General features: G+C 39.0%; 2 protein-coding genes across 2 annotated transcripts in view; both read right to left on the bottom strand.

Annotated features, from left to right (window-relative positions):
• Nucleotides 1–9836, bottom strand: part of LOC121871067 (MAM and LDL-receptor class A domain-containing protein 2-like) — a 33018-nt gene extending 23182 nt beyond the window's left edge. The window contains exons 1-16 of the mRNA XM_042373178.1: nucleotides 9640–9836; nucleotides 8489–8740; nucleotides 8144–8296; nucleotides 7635–7844; nucleotides 7265–7387; nucleotides 6707–6806; nucleotides 5663–5822; nucleotides 5049–5280; nucleotides 4754–4882; nucleotides 4470–4552; nucleotides 4108–4242; nucleotides 3223–3334; nucleotides 2279–2501; nucleotides 1787–1929; nucleotides 1243–1389; nucleotides 533–688 (exon numbers count right to left, since the gene is read on the bottom strand). Coding sequence (XP_042229112.1) covers nucleotides 533–688; nucleotides 1243–1389; nucleotides 1787–1929; nucleotides 2279–2501; nucleotides 3223–3334; nucleotides 4108–4242; nucleotides 4470–4552; nucleotides 4754–4882; nucleotides 5049–5280; nucleotides 5663–5822; nucleotides 6707–6806; nucleotides 7265–7387; nucleotides 7635–7844; nucleotides 8144–8296; nucleotides 8489–8740; nucleotides 9640–9679 — 2398 coding nt within the window. The 5' untranslated portion in view covers nucleotides 9680–9836. The remainder of the gene's footprint in view (nucleotides 1–532; nucleotides 689–1242; nucleotides 1390–1786; nucleotides 1930–2278; nucleotides 2502–3222; nucleotides 3335–4107; nucleotides 4243–4469; nucleotides 4553–4753; nucleotides 4883–5048; nucleotides 5281–5662; nucleotides 5823–6706; nucleotides 6807–7264; nucleotides 7388–7634; nucleotides 7845–8143; nucleotides 8297–8488; nucleotides 8741–9639) is intronic.
• An 8-nt stretch (nucleotides 9837–9844) lies between these two features.
• LOC121870942 (apical endosomal glycoprotein-like) lies at nucleotides 9845–22073 on the bottom strand. Its single transcript, XM_042372914.1, has 15 exons — nucleotides 21883–22073; nucleotides 19222–19436; nucleotides 18447–18617; nucleotides 18054–18215; nucleotides 16593–16827; nucleotides 16009–16235; nucleotides 15758–15865; nucleotides 15276–15375; nucleotides 14768–14861; nucleotides 13937–14084; nucleotides 13233–13432; nucleotides 12240–12398; nucleotides 11691–11829; nucleotides 11191–11428; nucleotides 9845–10577 (listed from the first exon to the last, which is right to left on the bottom strand). Exons 1-15 carry the CDS (start codon nucleotides 21959–21961, stop codon nucleotides 10360–10362), a joined length of 2493 nt encoding a protein of 830 aa, XP_042228848.1. The 5' UTR covers nucleotides 21962–22073; the 3' UTR covers nucleotides 9845–10359.
• Nucleotides 22074–23312: the final 1239 nt, after the last annotated feature.

The following is a 23312-nucleotide window of genomic DNA, read 5'->3' as shown; positions in this document are numbered from 1 at the left end:
TATTTTTTAATTGTTGATGATCAGTGTGCTATATATATATATATATATATATATATATATATATATATATATATATATATATATATATATATATATATATATATATATATATATATATATATATATATATATATATATATAGAATACTGTACATGCTTACAGGCTTTAATTGTTGAAGTGCAGTGATATATCATAACATCAACACCTTTATGGGAAGAGATGGAATGTTACAAATAACCCTGGTAGTTCAGTGGCAGAACATTCGTCTAGTAAATGAATAGTCGAGGGTTAGGTTCCTCCCTACTGTATACTGGAGAGAAAGACTGGATTCCTTCTTAGCACACTCAGCAGTAACATGAAGACACTATCTGATCCCCTTCCATATGGTGGCACAGCCCCTCGGTGGACTATCATCTTGCCCGGGGATCAGAACCTACCTGGATTACCTTGCATCAAAAGAGTTAAAGATCGACATATTAATAACAAGATGTGGATAATCAGAATCTACTCGACAAAATATTTCTCCATTTACCTTTGTCATCTTGTTCAGCTTCTTGTGTCCAGTCGCACTTCTGGTTACCCTCAAAGGTGCACACTGCGACACCGGAGAAGAAACAGTCTCTTTCATCACTCATGTCCCCACAGTCGTTTGTCATATCACAGATCAAGTCGTCATCAACACACATTCCTGCGTCCAAGTAACATCTTTTATTAGTACGTGGTGGTGGTGATACTTCAGCACTAACGAGCTAAAAAATTCAAAAGATAAATAATTTGTCAACCTATTAATTAATACAACTAAAGTTAATACACATGTATATATTTTACTAATGACATTGTTTATAATCTTTAACATACCGTATAGATTGTCCTCAAAATCGATATATTCGTGTTCTTAACTTCTCGTGACTACAACTAGATCAGATCAACTTAACACCAGTGTGTGTGTGTGTGTGTGTGTGTGTGTGTGTGTGTGTGCGTGTATGTGTGTGAAGGGCCTTACAGACAACTATAAAACATACAGAAACAAGAAGAACACTTGAAAAGTCATACTCACATCTTCTACACTGGTCATGAACTTGCCACTGGACCAAATTAACCGATTCAACTGACGTCCTGGAGGGTTTAAATTATTCACGAAAAAGCAATGAGGTTCATCTGATAATTATAAAATTAAGGATTTGACTTTTGAACGAACTGGTGGTTTTGGGTAACGATGGGTCGAGTCACACCTGCACTGACCTGTGTTACACGTGAGCTGGTTTGGGAGACAGTTCCCGGAGTCATGAGGTATATAACAGTTGTCGAAAGAGAAGTCATCTAACGTGAGGTCTGTGGGAGGTGCCGTGGACATGGCCTCCACACGCACTACAAACTCTCCTGGCCAATCTGTTAGTCAAGGGAGGATATTGACCAGAAGTGAGCAGTGAAGGTCATTATTAATCTTCTAAATATCCATTGTAATACAATACCAGCAGGACCCTGTAGCTAGTGAACCAAACTGATGAGGTGTTAAATCTTGAATATCCTTCCTGATAATATAAACATTAAAAGCGTTGTGTATTATCTGAGCTTGTGTCTACAGGGCCACTATACTTTCCCTGTTAAGTAAAAAATAATTACTCATAATGAAGGAAAATTCTTCTTGATAGATAAAGTACCACAAAAACAGGCTAATACTAAATTAAATAATATAATAATCCAAAAGAAAGACACAGTTAAAAGAAAGAAAACCAAGAAAATTATACCGTAATTTGACTGTAAGAAAACAACAATACTCACTCACCCTGGAGCATCACTTGACCCATCGTCCAGGTATCAACAGCTCGGTTGACAAAATAGGACACTGGTGTGACCTCCTCACTTCTCTCCACATTAACACTCAGCTGTATGGCCTTCTCCGGCCCCATGTTGGCGTTCTCACGGTACCTGCGGAAGGGGGTAGTCTTCACGGTGTTTGTAATGAATTTTTATTTCCATGACGGTCTCCTGGCTCTTCTCCCATGACAAAATGGCACAAGTCCAAATTCCAAAAGTACATTAAAAATATCCTATGGGCCTTTTTTTTTTTAAATAATTCCCATGATTAAATTCTGGGGTCGGACCGTTTATAAATCTTTAAGACTCGAAGAATCATATTCTTAGATCACCATTAGCGCCTGATCAGATTTTAGTAAAATATTATTACTGTGAACAATAAATGTGTTCACTGATGACATAAACTTAGAGAGAAAGGCATTACCATTACTACTGTGTATAAACAAACTGTACAACCTACCAGAAGATGAAGGCGCAGTAAAGCTGGGAGTTATGGTGGGGTCTGGTGACGAGAGCGGCTGGCCCACTGTCTCCACTGGCTAGTTCCAGAACATAGAGGAAATGACCCAGTGGTGTCCCTAGTGTGTGGTCGTAGATGAACTTCCCATCATAATTCCGAGTCAAGTTATGTCCAATTTTCCACATGTAGTCCTTGCTGTTGAAGGCCGTCCACCCACACATCCCTGTAAAAGCAGCAGAGACGCTATAGATGTGATAGTTGTAACTTGATAAAAAAATATATGGAGAGTGTACTGTAGTCTGTGGTGCTGTGGTAAGAGTCAGTGCTCCAAAATCAAGAATGAAAACGATTATTCCGAGTGGGTTTTTTTTTCTCATAGTAAAAGATTATTGTACAGTAGTAAAGATCCACAGATTAACGTAGAGAAGAAAAAGAACTGATATTGAAGATTGAAAGATTCAGTACCAAACGTAATTTCTGGACACTGAACCCGACCGAATTTTCATATTAAAAACTCGAATTTAGTTCTTTTACGTACAATCAATTTATGCCACAAATAAATCCCACTTCTATATACAGTTAACTAATGGCAAGGAAGGAAGGACACACACACACACACACACACACACACACACACACACACACACACACACACACACACACACACACACACACACACACACACACACACACACACATTCACATTTTAAATTACTCCAATGCTGTAATGGATGTGCTCAGCTCTGGAGTCTCTCTTCCACAACACGATCTCAGGTTATCCACATGACTTAGCGCATATACAGTACACTCTTCACTCTTCTCACCTTACGTTCACCCTTTTCACCTAGCGTCCCTCTCAACCTATAAATAAACACCCTAAACATATTAAAACTATGGATATTATTTCAATGTAAGTAAAAGTAGGAAATAAATAATGCACTTACCGTTTTCAAAGTCACACTCGCCGCAGTTCTCTTCATCATCTTTGTCAGAACAGTCAGGATGGAAGTCACACACTTGTGTACTTGGTATCATTCTGCCGTCTTTACAATAATACTGAAAGGAGATAAAATGGGATAACGTAAACAATAAAAGAAGTTGAATGAGTTAACAAGGCAAGAAACTAATTAATATCGATAAATATATACGTGTGAAAATGGCCTAGTTCTTATATTTATACCAGAGAGCCGAGTATACCATAAAGTGAATAAATATCCTTCTCTAGATCAAAGCAATCTAGTCACAGTATACGCATGCGCAGAGAACACCAAAAAGCAAAACAAAATCTAAGCGCAGATCCCCAGACTCTCACAATAACCAATAAATAGTGAGATACTTAACTCTTCCTCAAATGGTCATTACTTATAAAACATGATGATGATATATGAAAAAGTTAGAAATATGTAAACACTGGCGGGGAATGTTGCACTGTGTTTGAGGGGAATAAAGTAACTTTGATGTTTATGGTCTCAGCTATACCTAGAATATTGATAAGCCTGAAAGACATAAACATTATTTAAGAAAAGTACAACAAAGACAACAATAAAACTACCACTAAAAAATTGTACCCCCATACCCTGGTGTAAATCTATGTATCACCCCCATACCCTGGTGTAAATCTATGTATCACCCTCCATACCCTGGTGTAAATCTATGTATCACCCCCATACCCTGGTGTAAATCTATGTATCACCCTCCATACCCTGGTGTAAATCTATGTATCACCCTCCATACCCTGGTGTAAATCTATGTATCACCCCCATACCCTGGTGTAAATCTATGTATCACCCTCCATACCCAAGCGATTACAAAAATCAACATTTCCTCACCTTATCAGGAATGTCGGGACACACACCATACGATGTCCAGGTGTCATCAATAGCAAGATCTCCCTCTGTCCCGGAGCCAACGACACCCACGATATTGATAACAAAGTCTGGGAGTTGAGGTAGACCGATCCTTCCCTGTAGAACACCATTAGCGTAATTAGCGTATTAATTTGTAGTACATTAAGTGTTTTCTGTAGTTGATTTACGCATTGTGTACCTGATATTGCATTGTAATTTCACATACATTTTCTTATGGGCTCAAAATATATCCTCTCACTGAAATGCGTAAATGACAGAATATGGAATGAGCAGAAGGCCACTAGATACGATAATATGTAGTACAAATAATTCACTATATTTACCAGGCGCCACTCCTCTGCCTGGTTGCCCTCCCTATCAAACACTGTCTTGTTCCCCCCATCTGTCTCAATGATCACACGGAGAGCTGAAAAGAAGAAGGATCATAGTCGACTGTACTGTACTTGGGTGAAAAATAAATAACAGAGAGGAGAGTCACAGAAAAAAATGGTCCGGATACATAAAAAATTTCCCCATGTGTTAATTTTGATATTTTATGCATTAGTTGAATATGGACCAGTTAGGTTACGTTATTACACTTCCAGTCACCACAAGTCACTATTATTACCTCCAATATCTTGTCCACTCATGTAGTAGTAAAACTCAAAGCAGTAATCTCCTCCTGTTATGGGTGGAGATCTTAGAAACGCCTGTGACCCCTGCCATCCAATGCTCGCACTCATCAACATGTAGTGACCTGGCAATACAAAATGTAGAGGTTCTTGGTTCATTTTCATATACTGTGTGTGTATGGTATGGACAAAACTTAGAAAGATTGGTTGAATATTGAAGACATTTTCGTCTAATCAACCAAACACACACACAGACAAACTAATAATCCATTTGATATGAGATATACTCACCATATATTGAGTTCAAGGTATGGTCATACTGTGGCCCCGTGTTGGCAGTGGGTGTGGAGCCAGACTGTAGTACCCAGGTTATATCACCGTTAGTGTCGCTTGCCCAGTCACACAGTCCGCCCTCGAAAGTGCAGGTGGCAGCAGCAGGACACGCTTTGGCGTCTACCACTACATCGTCAATTGCGATGATGACATTACTTTTAGGGTTGTAAACAGATCCTTCAAACGCCACCTGTTGAAATAAAGGAGCAGTTAAATACAGAAGTTAAGGCGTCATTAATGGCGTAACATTATTGTAATGTACCTAAAAATACACAACTTTTCTTAAAACTTGCGGCAAGCACATCTAGCCGGGAGTCATTTAGGCTCTCTCGTTGAAACACTTTTTGTCCTGTAAAAATTTCCGTCTAGAATCTCACCAGACGTCATTATTGACCTGAGACCATGAAAAGTTATAATAAAGAACAGAAGTAAAAAATAAAGTTTTCATTGTAAGTTTTGAGACACGGATTTTTCTTACTTCCTAGAGAATAACAACATCACCAGTTGCCTAGGGGTTACAATTTACAAAAGGAATTATTACTCTCAACAGTGTAAACAAGATCTCAACTTACTTTAAAGTCAGCAGAAGCTGTTACGGTAAAGTTGCCAAGGTTCCAACTGTCTCCCATAGGTTCATTGACAAACCACGTCGTACCTACATCACTCACAGACACGTTCAACCCAGCTACCATATCGTCAGGACCACTTATGTAATAGTACCACTTCACGCACCTGCAGGAGAAGAATGCATAATATCAAACAAAGCCAACAGCTACTACATGCTTTAAGAAAATTACACGAGACAAACATTCCTACGTATGAAAAAACTCCTTTCCAGCATAAACAGTAGGATTTGCAAATACTGTCAAGAGTTCTTTTGAAATATAGTTAATGTTCTTGTTTACAGCTGCAGTTAGGACCATGTTTTTCCATCTCTCAGTAGCGGATGGGATAGGGAGAGATTTTCCCTCGGTCCGTCAACCAAGAGAGAGTCACTTAAAACTCTTGTTCACATACCTATCCAACAGTCATTCATGTACGTCATGCACAGTCTGGTCTCCTCGACATCCATTTTTCTCCAGTTTAGCCAATGCTTTTAGCTCCATTTGTCAGCACTTTTAGCGTCTTTCCTAACTGACTGACTGGCGCAATAAAACACATTTCCCCTCATGCCTCCGACTTGCTCACTATACAGGGTTCTTAACTACACCCTCGTCTCGTTTTTCTCATACTTAATATACAGTTTCACGGAGACATCCCTATTATATCTTGGGGGTCAAAAAAGGTTAAGAGTCAAGTTTCACTTCTTTGTAACTCCTTACTTGCATACATGACCAGGTTGCTCATCATTTCGTCCACAGCAAGAGTTTCCAAGCTTATTACTTCTCCATGCAGGTCTTTCCTTTGTTATGTTCAATATGTTGTATGTTCCATTAATTTCTGATCACAAGTGCCAATACACCAAAACCTAAACACATTCTTCATCTACTAAACAACTTACATTCTTCTATATAAAGGTTTCTTCACTTAATAGTTATTTTCCTTCTTAAACTGTTGTCATTTTAAACACACAACAATAACATAAAGTACAGACAAAAGGTAACTACTACACATACATGCTGTCGTCATCACCCCTCATGTATGGAGTGGTGAGCACACTTTGGGTTACTTGGTCGTCTTCGTAGTTTAAGTACATGTAGTGACCATCAGCCTCGCCTGAAGAAAAACAAACATATAGAAATATTAAACCACTTTAACTCATTATTAAACCAAAATTTAAAAAAATATTTATATATTCTTAGTTATAATATCATAAGGTTTACATCAGTGAACAATGCCCATTTATATAACAGTTATGTGGATTTTGAAAAAAAACAAAACATTGATAGGTTAACAAAGCGATCTTAGTTACATACAATATAAGCATCACCTCACAGGATGGTTTAAGCTTGGTCAAAGAGTAAGACAAGGCGGCATGCTGCCTCCGACATTATAATATGCAATTAGAATTTCAGTGAGAGAAGTTATAAATAAAAAAGAAGGATTAAAAGTGTGTGTGTGTGTGTGTGTCTCTGTGTGTGTGTGTGTGTGTGTGTGTGTGTGTGTGTGTGTGTGTGTGTGTGTGTGTGTGTGTGTGTGTGTGTGCGTGTGTGTGTGTGTGATAAAGACCTTACCATACGTGTGATCTGTAGCTGGGCCTTTGGCAGCATCAGCTCCCCAGGACCAACCCCAAGACTCGTCGAAGTTTTGGATGGTGTACTCACATTTGTCGGAAGCTTCAAAGTCACAATTAGCACCTGTTGAAGGCGAGGGCACCTTTATAAGTAACAATGATACAGAATCACATGAATACATTTTTGCAGTATTATGAAATATTTATATAATCCCTTACAGAAATATAACAATGTACATAATTATTGTCAGGTAAGCCGCTCAGGTCCTCCCTCTCCTGATTGGTGGGTCCTGTGCTCCCTCTCTCCTCCCCAACTCTCACTTAACCACCACAACCATATATCTTCATAATCATATCCTCACTCAACTCACCAAAGCCTCGGGATGAACAGGACCCATCGAGGAGGCGGATGTCATCAATAGCCGTGTGTCCATCATCAACCGAGCCAAGGTTCAGTGATGCTTCGAAGATGATGAACTGGTTTACTGTACTGTTTGGAACGAAAAACCTCATTTGATGCCATAACTCCCCCAGTTCACCTTTCGCATGCCAGTCTACCGCTCGATCAGGCTCAAATTCGTCTGAAAATCACCGGAGTTGTTACTTAATTCCAATAACTAGACCACAGGTAGGACGAAGGACATGTGATTAATTCTCATGGGGCTCCTCGGTAGTTGTCCTGAAGTAGTATAATATGACAACAACAATGGAGATTCATGTGACAGCTTCAGATGGAAAGTTACGAGAATCATCACTTTATAGTTAGAGACACAGGGCGCCACAACACTGATTCGCTAGATTCCTGTCAAGACACAACTTGTTAGATTCAATTTATCGACTTGGAATAACAGTTTACAATAACCAGGAGCCAGTGACTTACCTTGTACTAGATACAAATTAAGGTTGTTAGGGTGAGAGCCATGCATGTAGTAGTAGAAGGTGAAGCAGTGGGTGGCGGAGGGCGGCATGTCTTCTGACTGTAACCTGATACGAACTCCTTTTCCCATTTTCTGGCTCACAAAGATAAAGTGACCTGTACAAGATAATATTACTGTATAACTCAAGAGAGTATGTTGGTGTTTTGTATTGCAAATGGTTTTAGTGGCAGAGAACTTGTTAACAAATTACTCATAAATCTAGTCATATTTAAGGTGCTGTGTTAATAATGAAGTAGTACAGACAGACAGACGGACGGGAAGGAACTATAAAAGGAAAGTCGACTTACCCCCAGACAAGTGTGAGGTGTGGTCTACAGCAGGGCCCAGGTCGGCGTAAGTATCCCCGTTCAGCATGTTACCAGTGACCAGATCCCAGTCTCCACCATCAGTCATGTCCTGACTCCAACCACACAGTGAGCCGCTCTCGAAGTTACAGGAGATCAGCTTTGGAGGCTTTGTTGTAGAAGAGGGGTTTGGTGTGCTGCTAGACCCGCTACACGCACCAGGGGTCACCTGTATGTCATCCAGGGCGATGTAAGCTGGCGGAGAGAGACACCAAGTATCATATAATACATCATAATTTTACTTTAGAATGAAACTGACATAAAAGTTTGCAGATTGTGGAATTCCATTATGTACTGAAACGTTTACCTGTATAGGCTGTATACAACACGTGTGTACAAACCAATGATCAGTTAAAAGCTGTAAACATCTCTGTCCTTCTGTTTTCCTCGAATGTGCTTCAGCTGTTAGGGTTATTAAGGACAGTTCACTAATCTACAGTAGTAAGTTGCTCCACAGTCACACGGTAGTACAGGTGTGATTAGTACCAAGGTTCACTCATTCTAGAATCATGATGGAAATGTTCATAATTTTAAACTTTTGACGTCTAGTGTATAACCTTAACACAACCTACCTGAAGAAAGACCTTTACAGTATTACCAAAATACAAACATACATAAAAAAACAACACAACTTAGTACAGTAAACGGTTAATAGTACTACTGCCAACTGAAGCACCTAAAACTAAACACAACATAAGAGTGACAGGCTTAACACACACTCACTGAAACACCTCCCTTAATATCTTCATGAATCGGAGCTTAAATCAAGATCTTATATGAGTTAGGAATACTGATCCTTTCCCTTTGCTAATGTAACTTGGTAAGGCATAGTGAGGTTACCTTCTGGGGTCCTGTAGGAGTAGTGAGTTACTTCATAATGTCACTGTTTACGTTTATTATCCTAACTGTTCTTCTTCTTGGATAATAGTAAGTGTGTTTATATCCTGGTTGTCTTAGCCCACCATTTACTATCTGCTTTAATCAAACATTCACACCCTTGATCAAAACTCATCGTCTTTGATCAAACATTTACACCCTTGTTCAAAACTCACCATCGCCTTTGATCAAACATTCACACCCTGATCAACACTCACCATCACCGACCAGCTCAGAAGTGTAGGTCTCTGAGTGCATATGGAGGTGGAAGATGTACGTCAGATCGTAGAGAGTTTCCTGAAGAAGGTTCCACCGTTGGTCGACGCCACGATTCACCACAACTACATTCTTACTCAAATTCCTCTGTATATCCACAACATTTATGGATAGTGAGTTGGAGTCTGGTGCCGGGGAGAGAGAGAGAGAGAGAGAGAGAGAAATAAACAAGAGCATAATGTACTAAAAACATATCTTCAAGTATCCAGCCATTGAAAAGCTTGAGGAAATATAAAGCTTATCAGTTTTAATGTAAAATTTTTAATGTCAAATATGCCTTATGATGATGTTGTGGTATATCTGTAGTTTGGTTAAGAATCCACCACTAATTATCTGAGTTGCAAGGGCAGTAGGTTTAGATACGGCCAGAGACACTTAGCTGCATTATATTATAGATCCCATAATGTATAGTCCAGGTAATAGGGTCATAGATTATCTCCCTCTTTAACCCTTTGATCAGACATTCACGCCTTGATCAACACTCACCAGATGATTTTATTCAGGTGAGAGAAGCCCTTACCTCTATCTAAAGGGTTAAACGGAATATTGTCTTATTTTATTCATCTTAAACTCAAGAATGTGACCCAAACCAATTTAGTATCTAGCGAGGTCTACTGGATCCTGTTTTAACCTAACCTAACTACTGAAACTGTATCCCAGCCCTAATGGTGCCCGGTTCTAGAGGTTATATTACGCTCAGTAGGACCGGAAGCTATATTTAACTCGTAACCATTATACTCGCCTCCTATTTGCAGCGTGTTGATATAGGCAGTGAAGCAATATTCCTTTTTCAATGGTGAGATGTCAACACTGTCCAAGTTGGCGTAACAGACAGATTCATAGGCCATACACCTACTGTTGTCCGCGAATATGTAGTGACCTGTGGGAGAGCATGTGTTATAGCAGTGCAGTACCCACCCCATCCCTCTCCTCTCCTCTTCTCGCCTTGAAAAATACAGGGTTCGCTTCTGTTAATATACGATCTCATCCTACCTACAAATTATTACATTATAAATACATAAAAAAATATATATATACTGAATTATGCCCACCTGGAAATTAAGTCTTAAGGATAATAATTAACCTTAATGCAAAATGACATATTCTGAGCATTTTAAAATAAACACAAAGTAAGATATTGTATTGGTCTTTTATTTTCAAGGATATATTTAAATGCTTCTTTATAATTGGTTTTGTTTTGACCATAATAGAATATTTTGTTAGCGGCGAAAAATGTGCCGCTTCCGTGTAGCCCCTCGCATGTATATAGTGATAGATATCTTTACCAAATGACTGTTTTAGAATACAATAAATCATTCTATACCACCGATAAAGTTTTATTTTATCTCTAATTAAACGTATCTTCTGAAAACCTCCATTGGTTACTCTCGACAATGACTAAACACATAACAATATAAACATAAATGATAACTATGTGAAAATATTCCTGTTAGTTAAGACAAAAATTAAACATAAATAACAAAATAACAAACCGTTGCTAGTGAGAAGTGTGTGATCGTATGTAAGTCCATCGGGGCCATCCACTGCCTGGTACCACACCCAGCTGGCGGGCGTGTAGTGACCAGGCAGCGAGTCTTCATCCACGTAGCCACACAAACCATCCTCAAAGGTGCAGGAACCAGGATCTTCACATTTACCCCGCATTACGCTAAGGTCATCCCAGGCCATAGCACCTTCAATACCTTTCCCTCGTAAACCTTCCAAGATGATCTGTTGTAAGTGTGAAACATAGACCTCAGTTAACTAATGATTGGTAACTTGTAAACATGTTACTGTACTAAACTATCAGATTATGGTAAGTGTTCTGTACTTAGTATACTGTATTGCATATCAGATAACAAAAGAACACAATTTTTAAAATAAACTTGTGCTTAAATTTACATGATAATATTGTAAAACATATAATTAGTTGAGGCTGAAAAGAACAAAATAATAATGTGGAAAATATCATAGGAAAAGGTACAAAACTTACACTAAAGGACTGTTCATTTTGTATGGTGACCTGTCCGAACTGCCACCCGCTGCGGAAACTGTAGGTGTGTTCCCAGATACGGTCCGATACTTCTGTGGTCAAGAGACGGACTCCCAGCTGGCCTAGGGGGGCTGAATTACTGTAAAATTAGTAAAAAAAAGAAAGAAATTACTCATCTCTCACTCAGTTTTAAATCCCATCACAAAACATTCAGTAATTCTGGGGACCAACTGAGAATGAAACCAACTACTGTATATATACCTACCTTGAAAAAATGAAACATGTAGAATCTTTCTTTTTTAATCAATTATAACCATTTAAAGATTTCTATAGCCCAGTGACAGCAGTTGGTCGTGAGGAGGGAGGGAGGGGGAGGGGGGTGAGATCAAAAGAACATAACCTAACCTTCCTCTGGTAAACACACTTATTTAATGGTACAAAAGCTAATTACTACTCGTTATTATCTTAGGCCAAAGAAATATGGTTACTCTCATCAGCCCTTAAAAAAAATCCGAGATACTACTACTGTGAACAAAGAAAAGGACTTACTTGTAGGAGAACAAGTAGAACCAGAACTGGAAACAATCTCCCTCAGGGGTAGTGGTGGTGATGGACGGGCTCTTGAAGTAGCCTTTCTGGCCATCTTGATCTCTCCCGATAGGCAGGAAAATGTAGTGGCCTTCATCAGTGCCCCATGAGTGATCCACCCTGCACAACACCACGACATAGTAAGTTAGATCATTACTTAGTGAATTAGTAAGTTATCTTGTAAGGAAATTTATATACAGTTGATAAATAAGTCGGTAATTATGGAGGACAACACAGCCTGACTTGAGATATACAGTATATAAATTCCTCTAAAGATGTATACGATATTTTTAGTTATAAGCTTTCCCCTATAACATTTACTACCTTCTCAACCATTGATTATAAAATTTTCCTCAAAGAATCTAAGGAAGAAATTACCCTTAAATACCGAGGACCCCGGGAGTTCATGGCGGTATTTCAGACTCTAGAAAAAATATTACAGTACATGTGTAGAACAACATATAACACCAATGGATGTATTCTGCATTAAATTATATGTTTCAGTTCTTTAGATTAATAAAAGATGATATTTATCAACCGAGGTACGACTTTTATAACTACAGTGTTACTCCTATTACTACTATTACTACTGCACCGCTTCAAGCACCACCGCTGTTATTTTTAATGTAACTCTTCAGTTATCAATATCCTAAAATTACTAACAATCTTAAGATAACCAGCGACAGTAAACTCCATACTATCAGGTGGAGAGACTGCACCACACACCATTGTGTCGGGAGACTACCTTGTCAAAAATTCCAATCTAACATCACTGAAATAAAACACAGACCAACAGTCCATTATAAACACAGTAACAGCACCGATACTATTAAGAGAGAATAAAAAATTGCTTTCAAGTCCTATTCCCACTGTCAACCTGTCAACACCCGTTACTTAGCAACCATAACGCAACATTCACCCATACTCAGTAACAGTACAGACTAATACACTCACGGCGGGGAGTTGGGGTCTCCCTCATGACCGTCGCCCTTGTACCAGCTGAGCATGACGGTGCCGTCGTTATAGTTATCCCAGTCACACACTTCTGAATCATCGTCAAACGAGCAGCTGAAGGTCGCTGGGCAGTTACCCTCGATCATATCTACAGTATCTAGACGGATCCTCTGGTCGACCTGCTCACCTATGAACTGTATCTGTGGATAAATATAGAAGATAAGGGTTAATGTTACTGTATAGGGTTATAACGGCGCTTCAACAGATAAGAACTTTAACCGCGCAACAACACACAACTCTCTACTGAGCTCTGACACACACACAGACCCTCACACAAATACTTTCACTGAAACTTCGGACTTTGTTAGGTTAGGTTAGGTTATTTCAAGTTAGATTAGGTTAGGCTAGGTTAGGTTCCCCAAATTACTGAGAACCAAGTTTAAGAAATACTGTAGACTTAACTTAAAACATATAACTTTGGCCCTAAACGTTTATTAAATGGAATACTGAACTAAATATGCATTATTATTATTGTTATTATTATTATTATTATTATTATTATTATTATTATTATTATTATTATTATTATTATTATTATCATTATTATTATTATTATTATTATTATTATTATTAATATTATTATTATTATTATTATTATTAATATTATTATTATTATTATTACTCTCTTCAGTAACAATTCTCACCTGTATCGGGACAGGAGTGGTCACCTCTATGTGTTGGTTCCGCCACACGGATATACCAGTCTGGTTCTCCCGCATCCACAGTAGCTCATCGCCTCCATCCTTCGTCAGCAGCTTCACCTTCAGGCTGGTGTCTCTCTCTACCATGTAACTGAGGAAATGTAATCAAGGTCTCCATCAACCAAGTCAAAATTAATAAAGAAATAATATACAGTGGATATATGATCAAGGTGGGGAGATTGATCAAGGTGGGGAGATTGATCAAGGTGGGGAGATTGATCAAGGTGGAGAGATGGTAGTAGATAAAAAAAATAAATACCATCTGGTTACCAAACACTTCAAGTCACAGTATCTAGTTACCATGAGCAGACCAGGTGACTAACAGACGCGCGGTGACACCCGACCCGAAAGAAAGGTAACTCATTCTTGATTATTTACTTAATTATTGATACTCATAGGAGATAGTAAGAGTTGGATTATATAACCAGTAAGTATTTCAGTCACTTATTTGTTCAGTTAGATCATGTAATACAGTGTTATTTAGGTATAGCTTCCTCAGATGCTGTGACACTGTATACCTAATTGTATCATCAACAGGTCATATAAGGGAGTTGAGTGTGTGTTGGGGGAAACATAGATCTCTCTAACACACTAGAAGGATATATGTTTTAATTAATTCAGGAGTTCAAAGACGTTGTGGAACTAATCTTAATCCTTAGGTCCATAGACACACAATAAACACGGGACGATAAAAGAACAGTATCGCGCCAACTCGAAGCCTTGACATGACCGCCGAAGGTACATCATCAATACGTGGATGACTGGATAACTTACCTGAAGGAGAGGCAGAACAAATCTGTAGGAGGATGATACCACCAAGTCTGCATGATGGCAGTTCCCTCGGCGTCTGGTGTTATTAGAAACTTCTCTGTATTTACAAGGAAAAAAATGCATTAAGTCTAATATTCCTTGTAAAATGTAAATTAATTTTCCTCCTCAACACTTATGTACCATACAGTATCTATCTATCGGTCTATCTATCTATCTATCTATCTATCTATCTATCTATCTATCTATCTATATATCTATCTAGGTCAAAAAATACTTTAAGCACGAAAAACAATGATAACTCCTCGGCACGACTCTATAACTCTTCATGAAAGTATTCTATCACAACTAGAAAAAAAGGCGCCTTAATTTGTTGAGATTTCTTCAGTTTCTTATTTCCCTCTTACCCGCCTCGTCTCTCAGGGCGGAAGATGACAGAATCAACACCTGCTCTGATCCACACCATTTCGTTTTTATTGTTTTACCAAAGACATAAAATGAACATATGTTTTACCCTCTGGATGAGCTCTATCTGTGGTGACTACCCAGTCAAGGGTGTCATTGTTGCTCTGGAACAGTAAACACGGGTCGTTGAAGTTACATGTGAAGTCTCCCTGTAGGTAAAAATATCACTTGTTTTATCGTCGGTCCAGAATATTAATATGATTTTAAACAATGGTGACGAGGCCGCAGGGCGCAGGTGTTATAAAATGTATTGCAGATCTAAATAACTAAATCGCAGAGGACATATAAATCATGACAGCAGCTTAAGTGTAGTGGTGGAAATTCAGACCATTAATAAGTGTTTAATAGAAGCAGTGGTGTTGACAAGTGACTGACACACAGACATCTTCTCATAATGGATAAACTGTTTAATGCGCATCATTACCTCTGTGATCAAACAAGTTGTATTAAAAACTATAAAAAGAGAGGCTTCTTAATGTCAAGGTTGGCATGGCCTCATGAATAATGCAATACGTCATCAAAAAGAATTACCTCAAACGGTGGAGTCTTAGGGTCACACCACCGCCACTCCACGTCATCCACAGACACGTCAGGCATGGTACCGTCATGCTCTATGTCCCAGTTGCTAATCAGTTCCAGCTGCCAACAAAGGTTCACATTTATCGAAAGAAAAATCATAATTCTAAGTTGTTAGATTTCGCTACAGGCTGTTGTGTACAAGAGAGATTAGTCACGTTTACAAAGTTATGTCACAGTGTAAATATCATATACAGGACACTTACATAAACCTTTTGATTGTATTCACCAATGTGGTGCTGAAACATCTTCCAATCCTGACTAGAAGTTTTGAGCAATTCTTCTACCCAGATCCAGAGTTTTTTTTCTGTATTTAAGTTTATTCTGATGCCGGGAGAATCATATGACTTTTGGTACCAGAACACGACGGTGCAGGGTAAGATCACAGGCCCGAACTCTGGTGAATGTTGTATTGCCGTCGCTGGTGAGTGATCTGTTGGCGTGGAAGATGATGATAATAATAAGTCCGTTCAAACTATGGACAACTCTCGCCCACAAAACAGGAGACCTTTTCCCGTATTGATGATCATAGACAAATGTTTTAACTGAGAGTGAGGAGTAAGGCAGATGAGGAAGGAAAGGAAGAGGATATTAATTGGACGGGAATAAGGAATACACAATTGACCCGGCTTCCTCGTTGCCGTGAAAGGAAAATTAAATACGAGCTTGCAATTTGAAATTATTCCTGTTATAAAATAAAATGAGACACATATGGGATGAAAAAATGGGTCTGTAAGAGTCAGCTTGTGATGGAGAGACCCGGAATCAAACACAAAGCCAATGAACTTACCTGAAGAGCTGCCATCCGCCCACATAAAGTGACCCGTTGAATTTGCGTAGGTGTGATCGAAGTCGAGAGCAGTTCCAAAAGGGTGGGTAGCGTCCCCAGCTTTCACCCTGGACCAAACGTATGTGGTATCGTTGTAACCAGCGTCATACCACCCGCCCAGGTCAATCTCGAAGTTTGTGTTACCGCAGGAGGACTCGTCATCCCCTCGAGGGCAATCCACCGTGAAGTCACACACCTGAGGCAGACACAGCCAGAATTACAGGGAAAATTCTGGTGGATTCATGTTGAAAGACTCTTTTAATCTCCACCCCCTCTTTCCTTTTCAGCTCTCCTTCTTTTCCTCTTCCACTTCAAATCCTATCTTCTTTTTGCTGGCAGATACCAAGACAGAATTTTTTAGGCCATGAGAATAAGAAAAAAAAGAAATTACTGTAATTATATAAAAACAGCCTCGTACGTTCACCTCTCCACCTTACTGTAATGTTTCTCTTGTTGTGACGTCACCTTGAACTAATAGAACAAAGGCATAGCGATAACAGTATAATTCTTAACAGTACTGTATGTTAAGCTGAAATAAAACAGCTCCTGTAGTCAACAACTAATTAACGGATATTACAATATAAACGTGAAAGAGGACCTCGGAGGCTGCTAGGGACACAGTCGACTAAGTCTTTCATTTCTCAGTAAACCAGGAAGCAAAGCGGCCGGCAGTGTCCTCGACCGCCATCACTTCATTGTAAAGTGCGGTACCCCTTCACAGCTGGGGTGACTAGAGGTGCCCCGGGCGCAATTCATTGTAACAGAAGGCAATGAGTGTATGCACTTGGTCACCGCACTCCCGACATATCTTTAAACTTTATCGTCTACATTAGGCCAAAGGTCAAGGTTAAAGATCATTAAAAGTACGTTATTGTTGATGTAACATTACCCGTCATTAAATGGTGTTGACGAAAAGTTCACAGGTAATTGGACTGACAGACTCATATTAATACAACAGTACAGTATCAGGAACAATTTGTGTGTGTGTGTGTGTGTGTGTGTGTGTGTGTCTTAGTCTCCGTCAACAACGTTAACTTCCTTTACCGATTCATTTTTCAATATTATAAAAATGCAGGTGTTGCTCTATAGTGGTCAACATCGGACACTGGTCAAGGTCAAAGGTCATTGGAAGTTACCAAGCTGCAACAACTATCAAATGTTCATAATTGATCGGCCCGGGCTTAGAAATAGTTACAGCTGTTTTTTGGCCAACACCGGACAAACTTCAAGGTCAAACATCACTAAAAATGGTTGCTTTCCGTGTTTGTGACTGCAGTAGATGTAGGGTATACTGCACCAGGTCCACTTTGTTCAATATCACTTTCGTTATTATCTCTGACTCTAGCAGGACAAATTGCACAATAAGGTAGAGGTAAACGTCTTATTACTATATAGTTAAATGGTTTCTCAGGATGGCAGTACCTGGAACTCTGGGATACAGAGCTGTGAGAAGAAACAGGAATACTGGTCAGGGCCACACCTGGAGTACGGGGGTGAGGGGTGTGGCTGACACTGCTGGCTGAGGGTCACATTATCCACCATCACACTCCCACCCACCTCCACCACCTCCCCCTTCATCACTACCTGTACAAACAACAAGTATTTTTAACACCTACAACAATTATTACCATTATTTAGTACAGCAGAAGAAGTGACGAAAATTGTATTAAGAATTACAAGATTTTGTTATAGTTACAGATGAATTAACACAACTTGTTACACCTACATGAATTATAATAAATTTAAATGCGACAAACCGTGAATCTAAGGACACCAAGTCATGATCTTTGATTAATCTAAAAGACTTAAACGTACGTAAAACGGCACCGCAGAAGAGAGTTGAACCGTCTTGTGACTCCACCTGACCGACGTCTTCGCTTCGCTGCCCCAGATGGCTCTTCTTCTGTGTACTCGACCACTCTCAGCCTCCACTTGGACAATACGCATCACCGACGATCGTCCCGTCACTGTATAGTTCACTTCCACCTGTTATCATCAATACATTAACATCACTACGAGCCCAAAACTAAGAAATTTTTACTTAAGACAATAAACAAACCAAAAAATTTACTCAGACAATAAATAAACTAATATAAGTTATACATACCTATAGAGTAAAGAATCCTGACACTGTGTAATAACAACTGCCAAACCTACGAATTAATATCCAATAAACTCTAGTGGGATAATACACATATTTCATGCCTATTTAAGGAGTAATTACAATGGAACTTTACGGAAATGATAATCAAATTTGTTATATTAATTAAATACGATGATTGTCTACCTGAGACCCAGAGAAGTGTGTGTATATATCTTTCACTATGAAGTTGACCAGCTCCAATGACAGCAAAATTCCATAAGTACAGTGTGTCCTCCAGCGCTTGATATATTAAATAATCTTCACCTTGGACATCATGAATCCCCCACCTTTGACATCATGTATCCCCCACCCTGGACATCATGTATCCCCACCTTGGACATCATGTATCCCCCACCTTGGACATCATGTATCCCCCACCTTGGACATCATGTATCGTCTATCTTACGTGATCTAGCTCCCCCTATGATGAAGGTTCCACATTCTTACCTTACAGAGTCGAGAGGGAAGAATGACAGGACTTTGGAATCGACCTTCCATCATGCTACCATCACCACCAGCAGTATCAGGAGGTACTAACGCCAGCAGGTAACCGTCAGGAGTGTAGCTGGTGTCCAGGACTTGTCTCGCATTCCTCACCTCTGCTGCGCCAGAGAGGACCCAGCCGCATGGTTCCTCCTCCTCGAACCCACATTTCCATATACCTGTTTACGGTAGCCAATAAGATGATGGCTCGTCAGTAGCTACCTATCGTACTGTGTATAATATATAAATATATATATTTATATATATATATATATATATATATATATATATATATATATATATATATATATATATATATATATATATATATATATATATATATATATATATATATATATATATTATTTTAAGGATTCTGGTTTTAGATTTGAAAGCATTTCGTTCATTTTATGTTATCTAGCCCAAGTCCTCGAAATATACACAGACTTTACGGAAAGTTAACCCCATGTTGGCTGCTGATGGACGACATCCAATTGGCAGACTTGTTAATCCGAAACGCGCTCGCATTTCACTACGGACACGGCGAAGGTGAACACTACTAGGCATGTATTGGTTCCAGAATACATAGTACCTGAAATTCTAAACCTACGCCAATGTTGGTCAAGTTTGGTCTTAAATGAGGTCTCACTCAGTGCCGTCACAACATTCTCTGGTAGACCGTACCAAGAGTTCACTAACTTAATCTTATTCCAAAAATGTTCGCCCTGACAATTTTCTAAACTTGCGGCTTCTTTAGCCTAAAGCTGTGACCTCTAGTGGGGTGGGCATCCTGATATGAACACTCGACTGTGTAATGTTCTCTGAGGTGCTTATAGGCGTCTATTAAGTCACTTCTATTAAGTCACTCCTTGGGTGTAAATGGGACTGCCCAGTATGAGTCAATAGGCCCGCGGCAGTTTCCTCCATTCTTGTGTTCCTATAAGCTAAGTTATTGCTGGCGTTCTAATCTCTCTGGATACCTCAGACACCGGAGGGCAGGCACCGGTTCAATTGTTCAAATGTAATTGTGATTCATACTTAATCAAACTGAAGAACAGTTCACGAGATATGATAACATTTCATATTAACTTAAATAAAACACAACTTCACAGGTTTTATTGTCTCGTTCACCGTCATGTTTACGGTGAACAGCAAGAGACATCTTTCATTGGAATCAACCAGTCCAATGCTGTTGTTCATCAATACCTAGACCTGTTATCTATGTACAAATAACGGGGCACGAGTTTTATAATTTCAGTTTACCAGGCTGCCAACATACTACTTACAGGACCGTATTTTTAATGAGAGACCAGGGTATTATTTCAGTTTAAACCAACATGGCTCTCGAGTTTAGCAATGTGTTTTTCCGATGGTTTGGACAATTTTAAGACCCTTTTCTTCTATGACGTTTCTCTCGCAAATGATTTAAATATAACCATGGGATCCTGGGGGACGGAGCCACTCGGTTAGGAGGTGAGGTTATGTAATTTTAGGTCATTTGCGAGGGAAACGTCATAGAAAAAAAGTGTCTTAAAATTGTCTAGACCACCGGAAAAACACATTGCTAAACTCGAGAGCCGTGGTTGGTCGAAACTACAAATTGACCGTAACCAATTCATCCAAGTTCCATTAAACACGAGAGACAAATACGGTGATATAACAACTTCAGGAAATAACAGCATTAATATTAAATAAAACTTACCTGTTTACACCTTCCAAGTACTGTTTATAGCAAGCAGTGGGTAGCCATTCCAGTCGGTGTGGTTGAATGTCACATTATACATTTTGCTATGAACTTATTTCTAGTAACTTTCTCCACACTCAGCAACAACATTTGCTCTTACCATAGAGATGAAACAGTGAACACAAAGTATATGAATTACACAGATACATTTCCCAGAACACAATGTACGGCGTGTCACCCGCTCTTAGCACTAAACAAAGCACTGTCGTCGCTAAGAGGAAGTACGCCTCCCAAAGTGAAGCAGTATTGACCCCAAATGAGATAAAACAGCACAACTACATCAAGTGAAAGGGTAAGGGCCCGCTCACACCATAGCTGCAACCAGACGTATTTTGGCGTAATTTTTTTCATCTTAACTAATACCTGTTACACAACTCACTTTCTTTCTAGGGGGAGGGAAATTGTCTTCCTTCTCGGATAACATTTGAAAGATTCGAATTAGATGTGATTCTAATATAGTGTGAGATATGTGTTGTTAACTCGACTCACTCGTTCGGACAATTTACCTCAGAATATGTCCATTCCGGCCTCAGGATGAGCGGACCTGATCTCCGGTCTCACAGCAGATAACTTTTTCGGAGTTTATATTATTAGTAATTTTAACTATTGTGCTAAATACTAATTTCATATTGATTTGTTTTCGCCTTTAGCTGCTGGAGTGACGCCGTAATGTAAATAATATTCAAATGATATCCTTAATTCTTTCGTGATTTATAATTACAGATTTAGAATGTTTGGTGACAGGTCGTAATGTTTGATACAGGTCTGGCTAAATGCTTGTATGATCATTTTAATAATCGAGTCCATCGGATTTCCTTTACTATGCGATTACTCACACGCGAGATTTATGTAGACCACGACATAGCAGACTTCCAACTCACCGCGAGCAGCTGTGTGTTGACCCAGCGACAGGAAGATCACCTCAACCAGAAGGACCGCCACACTCTGGCCCACCTTCATTCTCACACCTACAACCTCACCGTCTCCTTAGTCGTCTTCGTTATAGTAACACCAAATTAAGACTTTCAGAAGCACTACCGACTGCGGACTTCAATGTTGCTCCGGTGAGCAATACTGACAGCAGACCTTTCTCCATTGTGTACTATATCTTATTTTTGTGTTTCAGAACACAAACATTTATCTCCAGCATTCAGAGGCGTATATAACATTGGAAACAATAGAGGGAGATAACCTGTGTACACTGACCTGACAATGGCTGTGAGCGCCAGTGGCAAGATAAGGACGAGTGTGGGCGTTTGGGAAATATGCTCACGTGAATGTTGCAATATCATCAACGGTTCTAGGACGACTCGTCACCGGACAATTCGTCACCAGGTAATTTAGTCACCCGATCATATTTATGCAAAGTTTCATGCTTCTACCCCAAAGTACATAATTATTTCCTTATCCGCCCCACTAAACCTAACCTAACCTCACCTATCCTAAGCTAACCAACCAAAATAGAGATATAATTATCTAAATTTAATATAAGGTACACGGTATTCCATAGAGTTTAAATATAATTAAATATATCTTACGGAGATAAACTTTATCTGTGGAAACTAGAGACGAAATGACCTGGTGATGAATAGACCGGTAATTAAATGTTTGTGTTTAAATGTAATGGTCAGCCAATTCACTGTTCTAAGTAAACAGGAATTTCAAACAAAGCAAACACTGTTTCGTGCTATTGGTCTACCAACCATAAAACACCCCCATCTATTGACACATTATCAGGACCACAGGTAGTTGGCTGAGATGATGAATTTTATAATTTAGAGTCATGCGTTTTCTTCTATTTCTTTACTGTATTAAGTGCATATGCAAATGCACATCTCACCCGTTTCACCTGTAGTTCCCGGAAATATTCGTGAGTAATTTCGAAACATTGGACGTGCTCTGTGTGCCTCAGTGAATACTGATCAGGTGAGTGTGGAGGTGTGCTAAACTTATGTAAAGGGTTAATGCTTGAGTCAGCCCGTGTTGATAAAAAACATAACCAAGAAAATGAGAATAAAAGGAGTTAATGGATATAACTACAAGGAAAATATAAAATGAGAAAACTATGAAGTCCTTAAATACACACACACACACATATATATATATATATATATATATATATATATATATATATATATATATATATATATATATATATATATATATATATATATATATATATATATATATATGTTATAAGTTGATCAAGCACCAGGGCCATAGACGATACCTTCACCACGGACGGGAGGGAGGGACACCCTTTCCACTCACCACCCAACAGCCATATACGTTTACACTTGTACTGTGACTT

The sequence above is a fragment of the Homarus americanus genome, unplaced genomic scaffold (assembly GCF_018991925.1).
Source record: "Homarus americanus isolate GMGI-L3 unplaced genomic scaffold, GMGI_Hamer_2.0 scaffold52512, whole genome shotgun sequence".
NCBI lineage: Eukaryota > Metazoa > Arthropoda > Malacostraca > Decapoda > Nephropidae > Homarus > Homarus americanus.
Note: the sequence above shows the minus strand (reverse complement) of the source record. Positions and strands in the feature narration are given on the sequence as shown.